Below are 12,276 nucleotides of genomic sequence, written 5' to 3'. Positions count from 1 at the left end.
TAGGATAAAGCAGACTTTAAATCCCTAAGACGTCTACCTTTACCTCCCAAGTGCTGGGATTAGGAGTATGTACCATGCTACTGTATGCTGCACAGATTTGTTATTTATTTAGAATCATTGCTACACGGATATTTTTTACTGTTTTCTTCCTGACTTAAGCTCTGTGTTGTTTTGGAGCCAGAGCTCAGTTTACAGCACCACCAAAACCAAACAAATAGTAAGTGCTGTGTTGTGCGTCTCAGTGACTGATCTGGGAGTTCTTGTCTGCTGTGCTCTGGCAGGAGCACTGAATTCCTGGCAGGGAACTAGGCTGTGGTATTCAGCCGAGGTGTTTTCTCATGAGTAATCAATGTTTTCCAGCATTAGGAAGTGACGATTTTGTAAAGGGGAACCAGAAATACAATATAGTCCTTCACTAAAGTTTTCAAACATGGGTACTTTTTAAAGATAATCTAAGAATGCATGTTTTACTGAGCACTGACTCATCCTGTACTCACCAGGACAACAATCCCTGCGATGATTGCTAATGTCACCACCACAATGACAGCGATGATCCCAGCTGTGAGGCCCTGCATGGAAAACTCAGGTGCCTTTTCATCAACGTAGTAAATCAGAGTCTGCCCGGGGTCCAGATCAAGTGGCTCTCCATTCACTCTTAGGTCCATGTTCTTAGAAGGATGGAACAAGGATTCCCCCTTCACCTACAAAGGAGAAGAACAGTAAAAACTGTTCCAGACAATCAGCACGGGCACCAGTACCTACACACCAACTGTAGGCCAGAAGAGGGCTACCAAGAATCCACAGTTTCCATAACAATCTGATCCAGGGAAACTTCAAAGCACGATTTATTACAGGAAAATGCCATCCACAGAAGGAGAAATGAAGTCCATGGTCCTACCCTGCAGACTAAAACATAATACTCAACCAATTTAGTCTCATTCTTTCTTTTATCCCTTCATCTCCCATGCCCAAATATTCTAAAGTAACTCTCAGAAGAAATACTTCACTGTAATAAACACAAGTGTAGCCAGGTGCTGGTCTTCCATCTGTGACCCTACCATCTGAGAAGACTGAAGCCTACCCTCTATCATGAGTTCTAGGTTAACCTGGACTAATGTAAAGACTGTCTGAAAACAAAGAGGAATAATAAAGGAAGAACAAACAATAAAAAATATATATATACTTACATATGAAGTTGTCTTTGAACTCAGTCCCCCTGCCTCAGCCTTCAGAGCATCAGAATTACAGTGTATTTATTCTACCACCTCTGGGGCTCACATAATGTTTTTAAAATGGAAGCTGCACAGTGGTGGTGCACACCTTTAATCCCAGCACTCGGGAGGGAGAGGCAGGTGAATCTCTATAAATTTTAGGCCAGCCTGGTCTACAGAGCAAGTTCCAGGACAGCCAGGGATATACAGAGAAACTCTGTCACGGGAAAAAGAAAGACAAAACAGAGACTGACTTGACTTTTCAGCAATTAGGAGGACTTGAGTTTGGTTCCCAGATCCCACATCAGGCAGCTCACAATAAACTATAATCCAGGTCCTGGGGTTGCATTCAGCCTCTGGTCTCAAGGCACCTGCACTAACATGCATATAGGTACACACAGACACACAGACACACTTACACAGAATGAGAATTAGTCTTTAAAATGGAGCTGACTCCTATTCATTACACACACACACACACACACACACAGGAGTAAGCTAGGTGTACATAGCTTAGTAGTAGACTGTTCCCAGCATTCCAGCATACTGGAATACACACTGGGTTCAATTCCTAACACAGCAAAGATTAAAATGGGAGTCAGAGGGCCTAGGGACTGGCAGAATGCTTACCTAGCATATCCAGGGTTCAGGGTCCAGTCCTCAGTATGACATAAAATAGTCATAGTGAGTCATACACTTGTAGACTAGCACTTGAGACTATCACATCACAGACCCCTACCTGTCCCTCCTTCTCCTAAGATAGCAGGCCATGCATTTCCTACCAGCTATGGTTTCCGTGTTGCCTGCTTACAGGATTTGTGCTTCCTCATCTCTCTGCTCCTAACAGACATGCTCTATGGCCAGGCTCCTAGCCTGAGAAAGCTATGAACAGGCTCCCTCTGGATCTCACCAGCCTGCTCCCTGTCCCCTGCCATGGAAAATATCTCTATTCTTTCATTTTACATTTCTCTTTGCTTTAGATCTGTTTTTATTATCCTTAATTGTTGTTTGTTTTTTGTTTGTTTTGTTTTTCGAGACAGGGTTTCTCTTTATAGCCCTGGCTGTCCTGGAACTCACTCTGTAGACCAGTCTGGCCTCAAACTCAGAAATCCGCCTGCCTCTGCCTCCCAAGTGCTGGGATTAAAGGCGTGTGCCACCACCGCCCAGCCTGTTGTTTGGTTTTTGTGTTTCGAGACAGGGTTTCTCTCTTCAGCCCTGGCTGTCCTGGAACTCATTCTGTCCACCAGGATGGCCTCGAACTCAGATCTGCCTGGCTCTGCTTCCCAAGTGGCAGTGCCATCCACTGCCCATCTATTATCCTTAATCTCAGTTGACAGCTGCCTGGTGTGCTTGCTGGGGATCACACACAGGTCCTCTGAAAGAACAAGACATGTTCTTCACTCTGCTAAACCTGCCCCACTTTACACCAAAGTGTATATATAATGTTCTCCCCTCAAACCCCATGGCCTCTGGAATGATGCACCATCCCTCATAAAGCCTTCCTACCCCATGACCCAACCACACAGCCCCTGTGACTGTGTGGCCCTCTCTCTCCTTGTAAAGCTCATCTTTGAAGGACAATCTCATAGCATCTCCTTTCCCAAACTACTACTCTCTCTTTATAAATAATGCCCAACAATTGGAAGGATGGAAGCAGGAGGATCAGAAGTCCAAGGACAGCCTATAAAAACCTGCCTCAAAAAGGAACAAACCCTGGGCATGGTTATGCATATCATTGACCCAGCACTTCCAGGAAGCAGAGACAGAAAGATCTGTGTGACTGCAGGGACAGCCAGGGATATATGTATTGAGATTCTGTCTCAAAAAAAACATTAAAAAAGTATTAAGCTTTAAAAATTACATAGTTGGCCGGGCAGTGGTGGCGCACACCTTTAATCCCAGCACTTGGGAGGCAGAGGCAGGCGGATTTCTGAGTTCGAGGCCAGCCTGGTCTACAGAGTGAGTTCCAGGACACCCTGGACTACACAGAGAAACCCTCTCAAAAACAAACAAACAAACAAACAAACAAAATAAATAAATAAAATAAAAAATAAATAAAAATTACATAGTTCATACTTACATCTTTTTCAAAATAGTAAGCCACATCAGCTATGTCCACATCATCTTGAGTTTTCTGAGAAGAGTTTTGCATCAGATCAATAGTGATAACGTTATTCTCATACTGGGGGAAAAAGTGAAAATACAAATTAATATAATTAAAATATATGAAAAGTTTGTTCAACAGTCAGAATATATAGAATTTTATTTTCTACAGTCTACATCCACTAGGATGTATACATTAATGAATAATTTATCACTAGTAATTGAAAACTCTTTGAGAGGACTTTATCTAAGAGAGTAAAATAGCCAATTCAAACCGTTTAAGGAGTTAGGAAAGGGCTAAATAGGTATGATGGCTAGTTTTAATTGTCAACTAAAATCTAGAATCATGTGAGTCTCGATGAGGGACTGTCTATATTGGGTTGACCTATGGACAACTCTGTGAGAATGATCTCTAGTATGTTAATTGAGGTGGGAAGACCCACAAGGATTATGGCCTGTATGACTTCCTAGGCTGGGGCCTGGACTACAAAGAAAGACAGAAAGCTGGACAAGGCCGGGCAGTGGTGGCACACGCCTTTAATCCCAGCACTTGGGAGGCAGAGGCAGGTGGATTTCTGAGTTCGAGGCCAGCCTGGTCTACAGAGTGAGTTCCAGCACAGCTAGGGCTACACAGAGAAACCCTGTCTCGAAAAACAAACAAAACAAAACAAAACAAACAAACAAAGCAAGCTGGACAAGGCATGCATAGATTCATTTTCTGCTCTTGACTGTGGATGTTGCTAGCTGCTTCATGGCCACCATGCAGAAAGTTCCTGCTGCAGTGACTTCCTACAATGAGGCTCTAATCTGGAACTGTAAACTAAAACTAAATCTGTAAACCCTGTGGGGGCTGAAGACGCGGCTCAGCAGTTTACAGCACATGCTGCTCTTGAGGACGGGGTTCAATTCCTAGCTGCTAACCATCTGTAACACCAACACTATTGAGTCCACCCAATGCCGTTCTCTGCATTCCTGGAGCACCAGGCAAAAACATGGTGCACATATACACGTGCAGACTAAACACTCATACAAGTAATATAACCCTAAAAATACAATCAATAAACCCTCTCTCTCCTAACTCGCTTTCTTCAGGGCTCCTTATCACAGCAACAGGAAAGGAAATCAAAACACTGGGTAAGGATAGCCTGTGGCAGGCATGCAGAAGGCAATCACAGAGAGCCTACAAGGTAAGGGCAGCATGCCTCAGCATAAGAGATACTACGCGTCCTTTATGTGTCCTCAAGGGCACACTGGAACTTGCAAAGTTAGTTGATGGAAGGAAAACTACTTGGATTCCATATTAAGTGCTCAGGATTTAAATTGTTATAAAAATTCATTTAGCTACCATTAAAAATCACTGGCTGTCCACCTGGGCCGTAATGGAGCACGCCTTTGAGCCCAGTACTTGAGAGACAGAGGCAGGCTCATCTCTGAGTTCTAGGCTAGCCTGGTCTACAGAGTGAGTTCCAGAATAGCCAGAGCTACACAGAGAAACCCTGTCTGGGGGTGGGAGAGATCAACAGTGGCTGTCATTTATACTTAAACCAATCTCCCCTGCCAACTTGCTGCTAAAACTAGCTCACTTACAAAAAAAAACAAAAACAAAAAAAAACAAAAAAACTTACCATAATGTTTTTGATAAATCTCTGACTCAGTTTATATCGAGATGTGAACGCCTCCTGAAGTGCACTGCAAATAATTTACAAGTTTTGTTTTTTTTAAATTGTACCATAATAGAATCTCTACTTTTTAAGCAGATAGCTCAAGAACTTAGTTGTTATAACATATATATATTTTAAAGAAAGGGGTTCACTATGTAGCTAGCCCTCGCTGACTTGGGACCTGGAGTGCAATGGTGGCTAGACTGTATAATTATATGTACATAATTTAATTAATGTAATTTACAGTCATAGTAAGTGGTTCAAGCCAGCATCAGCCATTGATCCTAGAGCTGTTGTTGAGTGTCAGTCTGATTAGAAGCAGAACATTTACACAGTACCCATGTATCTGTCAATGGATTATTCATAAATTCCAAAAGGGAGAATGGTAACTTCACAATAGAGAAACCTGGCAGACATCCCATCATGACGTGATCTGAGTGACCTGAGGCATCTGAGGGAAAGGCACATGATCACTTGTGTAGTTTTCCTGTCACACACAGTGCATAAATACAGAGTGTATGTGTAATCACACTTACGTCTGCAAACTCTGAAGGTCGTAAGGGTTTTCTCTTTCTTTGTGTTTTAGTTCAATGATGATCCAGCTGTAAGACAAGATGGTGTCAACTGTATAACTCTTTTATGCTGTTCAGGAGGAGGGATTAGAGCTCACAGAACCTGTAAGTGTGGTGAACACACCTCACATATCCTGCAGAGAGCACACCCAGAAGGGAATGCCCTCTCTGACACTGATTGCTGCTACAGCTACAGCACATGAGGCCGACTGCAGTCAAGGCTAGGCTGGCTGTGTTGTTGCAGAGGGCATAGCATTGCAAACACACACTATGGAGGCAGAGGCAGGAGAAGGCAAGCCAGGATTCTAGCACAAAACTATGTCAGAAAGAAATGGGGGGTGTGGAGCACAGAGAGCAACAATTGCCCAAAAGTCAGAGCCAGCAATTCCAAGCCTTGACCCACCTCCTTCTCAGTTTCTTCCTTTCCGACAGTAGCTTATGCTTGACAGGCCTTGTGTCTGTTTTTATCAACCTCTCCACCCTCTGGGTAGAGCTCGCATAGAGGCCCAACTTCTCCACCACTTGTCACCAGCACAAATAGCTCCGCTTTAGAACCCAGTAAATGAACACATATATACAGTCTAAGTCACTCGTACTCACTCCACACTGATCCAACTTCAGTGAAAACAAAGGGAACAATGTCACATCCACTACCGTTTCCATAAAACCTAAGACCCAGCCTATCTATACAGGAAATTCATTAAGCCAGCTCTGGAAACGTCACAACCCCAGGCCAAAGATCATTCCAGGCCTCCTTCCATTTCCCACACTTAATTACTTGCCAAAGAGAAAAAGTTTCAGGAGTCAGACAGTTTCCACAAAACAACACAGTTGGAGTAGAGCCAAGAAAACAAATATAACTGGATTAGGGCCAAAAAAGCCCAACTCAAATAAAGGCGGCTTTTTTTTTTTGTTTTTTGTTTTTTTAGGTTTTTCGAGACAGGGTTTCTCTGTAGTCCTGGCTGTCCTGGAACTCACTCTGTAGACCAGGCTGGCCTCGAACTCAGAAATCCGCCTGCCTCTGCCTCCCAAGTGCTGGGATTAAAGGCGTGCACCACCACCGCCCAGCCAATAAAGGCGTTTTTTGAGGCACAGAGACAGGATGGACATTTGTCACTCCAAAGAGGATCTCAAGTAGCCCAGGCTGGTCTCAAACTCACTGTGAAGACAAGTCTGGCCCTGAACTCCCATGCCCAGTTTTTCCTGGTTTTTGAATTCCAAAGCACAGAATGTTATTTGGTATTCAACGGCAAACACACGTGAGAAAGCTCACTCACTAGGTCCTCACTCTCTCAGAGCACGTTATCTCTGAGTCCTTGTCGGTTCTTCTGACTCCAGCAGTGTTCACGCACCAGCATGTGGCGGTGCCATTGCATTGCTTGGCTTTGAAGAGCCCGTGCTCGTCGCACTCGGGATCATACAGACCGTCGTTGTTCTGGATGGCCCCATCCGGCTTCATCCTCCTTCCAGACTTGCTGTGAGTCATTTCCGCCTTCATCACCAAACATTTGGATGCCACTAAAAAGACGGTGGTAAAGCCAAATGAAAATAACCACAGCTTCACGTGCCCAGGGCAGAACTTTTAATCGGCTTTCATCCCAAGCCATTCCATTTCCCCATATTTAATTACTTGCTGAAGATAATTTCCACAAAAATAAAACAGATTAGAGCCAGTAAAACTCAACTAGAGGGGCCTCAATTTGAAAAATATTATCAAGATTAAACTTCCAGGCAATAAGAATCTTTACTCACGTTTGGAGCAAATGACAGTATTTTGTGTACCATAGGAAGTACACTGGCATTCACCATTTTCATTCTGAGAGCAACTTGTTGCCAGCTTGTAGTTGTCACACACACAGTCTAGAAAATTGTAAAAAATTAGTTTAAAATGTAGTTTCAACTTTCAACTCATTCTGTCAATCGTGCCTTTGAGATGTGGTCCTGGGCCACACGTGCGGTCTCATGCCTTTAGTCCTAGCACTTGGGAGGCTAGAGCAGAGTTCCCCCATCTTGGAAAAAAAAGTTATCCTCCACCCATGTGCCTTGTCATACAAATGACATCTCTCAAAAAATAAATATACCAGGATATAATGGTACACACTACAGAGGCAGAGGCTGGTGGATCTCTGTGAGTTCAAAGCCAGCCTGGTCTACACAGTAAGTTCCAGGAGAGCCAAGACTATGTCTCTTAAATAATAAAAATAAATAATTTAAAAAGTAAGACCAAAAACTGTACCTCTGAATATTTTTCAGCTGTAATTTAAGTGTGAGTCGTCTCACACTGGCCATTTTGTGGCATCATACAGTCTAATCTTTGCCAGTTCCCACTTCCACTTTTCTGTATGCTGTTAATTTTTCAGGGGAGAACTTTGTTCTAAGCACAGTGAATCAAAATGTGTTAAGGAAATGTGGCTAAGAACTCTGCAGGGTGGGAGTGGGCCCAAGGGAAGACACTTGGGGGTTTTCTCGGCAGTGCCAAGGACAGAGCCTTGGGCTGTGCTCACGATAGGTTAGCACACCCTTGTTATCTATCTCTTCCTTGTCAGCAGGCTCTCGTTCTTTTTAAATTTATTACACTTATTCACTAACTGGAGCAGGGCACTCTGAGGTAGACGTAGAGAGGTCAGAGGATAAACTAACGTGTTCAGCTCTTTCTCCCGTCCCATTACCTTGCTCCTGTAATCAAACTCCGGTCACTAAGTCTAGTGATCCACAAGTACCTTTAGTCACTGAGCCATTTCTCTGGCCCTAAACTAGAGATTCTTTGCCCTTGGTCTCCTGGGTGCCAGGCTCAGGGGTGTTGATTACTACCCATGGACAATTTTGTTGTTGCTAGCTTTGGTTTTAATTTTTAATTATTTTCTGAAGCAGGGTCTTGCTATGTAATCCAGGTTAGCCTCCAGCTCACAATCCTAAGGGCTGGAATCACAGACATATACATAACTATGTTCCCTGAGTGACCTGGTTCTGTGTAGACCAGGCCGTTTTCAACCAGAGATCTACCTGCCAGATCTTCAGACAGAGTGCTAGGAGGCTTGCACCACCAGCCTAGCCAGAAAGTTTTAAAAACAGCTCTCTAAAGATCTTATCAAGCCTTGTGGCTGCACTACTGAGCTTTCCTTCTTAAAGTTAACATTATTCAAGTGTGGAAGTCAGAGTAAGTGAGAGTCCTTCTCCCCTTCTGCCAGTGGGCCTTGGGAATTTAACTCGGGAGTAACTTTACCCACTGAGCCAGTAACGGCCCTGTCATTTAAAAAAAAAGACAAAAAAACCTTTTCCCTTTCCTTCTTCCCCGTGTCCCTCCCTCCCTCTGTGTCCTTCCTTCCCTTTCTGGATGTTTCTGGATTTTACAGCCCAGGCTCACAAAAGCCCTCCTGCCTCACCCAGCGTGCTCGTACACCTGGCTGCTCCCCTCTTCCCAGCATCTCCTCTTCACGTACAATTTCACACTTGTCTACGAGTAATTCTATCTTTCTCCCTCAAAAGTCAACAACTCCAATTCTACAATCGATAGATCCTCCTGACATCCTTCTTTACCCAGTTTTCCTAAGGAATGCCTACCTGGGGCCCATTAGGTATCTATTTAAGCTTTTCTTCATTAAACAGGGTTCCTTTAGCCCAGGCTTGCCTCCATGGCCACACCAATTCAAGATGACCTTGAATTGCTAACCCTACAGGTTACACTTCCCAAGGTCTGGAGTTACAGGTACCTTGTTAATGGGGTGCTAGGGAACCAAGCCCAAGGTTTTTGAGGCAAGCCCTCTACATCCCAGCCCTCAATTTACAAATTAGACCAAGATATCAGAAAACTATAACTTGATTAAAGTGTATTAAAGTATGATTAATGAATATAGGCCACATCTCCTAGTAGAGAATGAAATCTTTCCCAGAAAACAAAGCTAAATTATATTTAGCTTAAAAATTGAGAAAGAAACAAAAGGAAAAAAATTCTCTCCAGACTGTTTTGTTCAATTCTCCACTTCCAGACACCATCTTAGAAATAAATCAAAAGTCGGGGCGAACTCTATAGTAAAAACAACTAGGATCGAACTCGGTGTCCTCGCTACAGATTGTTCAGTCATTGTTTCAGAATAATTCTTAAAGACTAAAGGAAACAAAAACGTGGCTGTAGGGATAAAGGCCCATGAGTTTGATCCCCAGAGCTGACTTCCACAAGTTGTCCGACTCCATGCAAACAGTTTTAAAAATAAATGCCTAAAGGAAGTAGAAAAGTTCCTTCATGAAATGTTGGAAAGATAGTTATATAAATCTACCTATATTCCGAAACACAAATATGCACAATTTTTAATCAGAGAATTCTTAAGAGTGGAATGATTATGCGATATTTAGAAAGGTCCTTACAGTTTATCTTTGTATCTGTCCTCCCTACAATAAACACTGCATTAGTCAGATTCTTAGAAAAGGGAAAACACACCTCCGACCGGTAAGTCCCAGAAGGCCCGCCTCCGACGCGCAGGTGCACAGCGGCCTCGGGGGAGCTACCTGTCCCCTCCCGGGGCCCACATCCGGGGACCAGGGCAGGTACGGAGGGAGGGGGTACTGACGGGCATGTCGCAGCGACAGAGACCCGCGCTTTGGGACTTGGAACCAAGTTGGAGCCGCCCGATCCAGGGCGATGGCCGCTCACCCAACCTAGCCCCACGCCCCCGCCAGGCACAGCACACCGCCGCCTCGTCGGAGCGCGCGTCCCGCCCGCACCATCCGGTCTCGGGGCCAGAGAGCGCAGCCCTGCCGTCCGCTCCCCATCACTGGCCCGACACGACCCCACACCTCTGCCCCAGCTCCACGCCTCACCTTTCTGAGCCGCGGCCAGCGTCACCGTGACCACCGCGAGCAGAAACCCGACCGAGAGGGCCTGGGGGGACGCCATGCTGCGCGCGGAGTGGTGAGGACTCGCGGGGGTGCGGTGCGGGACGGCTCCGGGAACAGTCGCGCTGTGCGGCGACCGACGGACTGAGCGCTCTGCGCGCGGCGAGGCGGGAGCCGACCTGCGGACCTGCGGCCCCGGCGGCCACGCCCCTCGGCCCTCCCCGCCCTCACCTCCGCTCGCCCGCCCGGGGTGAGTCACCCGCCCGCGCGCCCGCCCACCCCGCCCCCTCTCCAGGTGCGCGCTGCCTAGGACTTGAGGCGGGGACTCCAACATCCGGAAGGACCGGATGTCACGGGTACCAGGACGAGACTGGACCTGAAAGCCGAAAGGGATACCAAGTCAAACCGTGAACTTCCTGGAGGAAAGACAACAGAGAGTACTTGTCTTTGCGCTGCGACTGGCAATTTACTTTCCAATACCTTTTCAAACTTTTAAAATTGTTCTTTAACGTGTACGAATTTTTGCCTGCGTGCATGTGCACCACCAGCATGCCTGGTCCCCGCATCAGTCAGAAGAGGGCTTCGGATCCCCTGGAGCAGGAGTTATGGATGGGCAAGAGCCACCTTATGAGTGCTGGGAATGAACTTCTAGAGCAATGATTCACAACCTTCCTTACGCTGCGGCTGTGGTGACCACCCACACACTATACAATTATTTTCATTGCTACTTCATAACTGTAATTTGCTACTGTTATGAATTATAATGTAAACACGCCTGTTTTCCGATGTTCATAGGCAATTCACACAGATTGAGAAAACACTATCAGAGGACCAAGTACTCTTAACCGCTGAGCCGTCTCCAGCTCGGATAGTATGTAGCTTTTTTTTTTTTTAACTAAAATGCTTGTTGTAAGTATTATATATTTTAATTATTTTATTTTTTGAGATTATGGTAGAATTACATTAATTCCTCACTTCCCGCCCTCAAACCTACCATATATCCCTCCCTGTTCTCTTCCAGATACAGGGAATCCTGAGCCATATATTAAATAGTGTTGATAAAACAGATTTCTTCGAAAGTGTAGAGAAGTCTTAGAAACAAAGATTTAAAAGACAGGAAAAGGCCAGGCGTAGTGGCACACACCTTTAATCCTAGCACTAAGGAAGGAGAGGCAGGAGGATTTCTGTGAGTTCGAGTTCAGTCAGGCCTACACAAAAGAAACAACGTCTCGTGCGGGGAGGGTGGGTGTTAATCAAGGAAAGACCTCTAGCGACATACGAAGCAACAGCGGAAGGCCTCACACACCACAAGTCAGCCAGAGGGGGGAAAAAGTGCTGCTTCTCCTCCAGAGCTGAATTTAGTGGGTCTTTGGAGGGGTGGGGTGGGGCGGGCACACTGTTCAGCCCCCAGTTTGGGTTGGTCAGTTTGAACAAAGACGATGCAGCCGATAGGCCATTCCGTTGGGGTAAACAGTTCCTGATCCAGTCTTGAACTTGTCAGACCGGTCCTCCAGCAAATGGGCCCTACTGGCGGGAGAAAAAGTAGGCCAGGCCTTCTCTTTAAGCTGCCAGGCATTTATCTCTAGTCAGGAGGGTGAGGGAGAAGCTGGAGGTTTGCCATCTTCATCAGCTATTTTTGTGGCCCTCACCCTAAATGTCTGCCTGTTAGGGATCTTCTAACCCCTAGTTCCTCACTGAGAACCTGATGACCTAGATTCAGTCCTTTGGACCCACAGGGTGGAAGGACAGAGCCAACTCCTACTAGTTAATCCTCTGGCCGCCATCTTCCTGAAGTAGCATGACACTCCCCAGTAGAATGGGGAGGGGGTTTCAGACACCAGACTACACATCTCTACATAGAGCACAGATAGAATTTTGGATACAATACTCTTTATAGCA

General features: G+C 45.5%; 1 protein-coding gene across 1 annotated transcript; it reads right to left on the bottom strand.

Annotated features, from left to right (window-relative positions):
- Positions 1–482: 482 nt before the first annotated feature.
- On the bottom strand, positions 483–10,508 carry LOC114616206 (epithelial cell adhesion molecule). The gene is made up of 7 exons (XM_028761722.1): positions 10,363–10,508; positions 7,300–7,407; positions 6,825–7,065; positions 5,512–5,577; positions 4,940–5,003; positions 3,292–3,393; positions 483–701 (listed from the first exon to the last, which is right to left on the bottom strand). Exons 1-7 carry the CDS (start codon positions 10,436–10,438, stop codon positions 483–485), a joined length of 876 nt encoding a protein of 291 aa, XP_028617555.1. The 5' UTR covers positions 10,439–10,508.
- Positions 10,509–12,276: the final 1,768 nt, after the last annotated feature.

Source organism: Grammomys surdaster, unplaced genomic scaffold (assembly GCF_004785775.1).
Source record: "Grammomys surdaster isolate TR1022 unplaced genomic scaffold, NIH_TR_1.0 309132, whole genome shotgun sequence".
Taxonomy (NCBI): domain Eukaryota; kingdom Metazoa; phylum Chordata; class Mammalia; order Rodentia; family Muridae; genus Grammomys; species Grammomys surdaster.
This window is presented reverse-complemented; position numbering and strand designations above follow the sequence as displayed.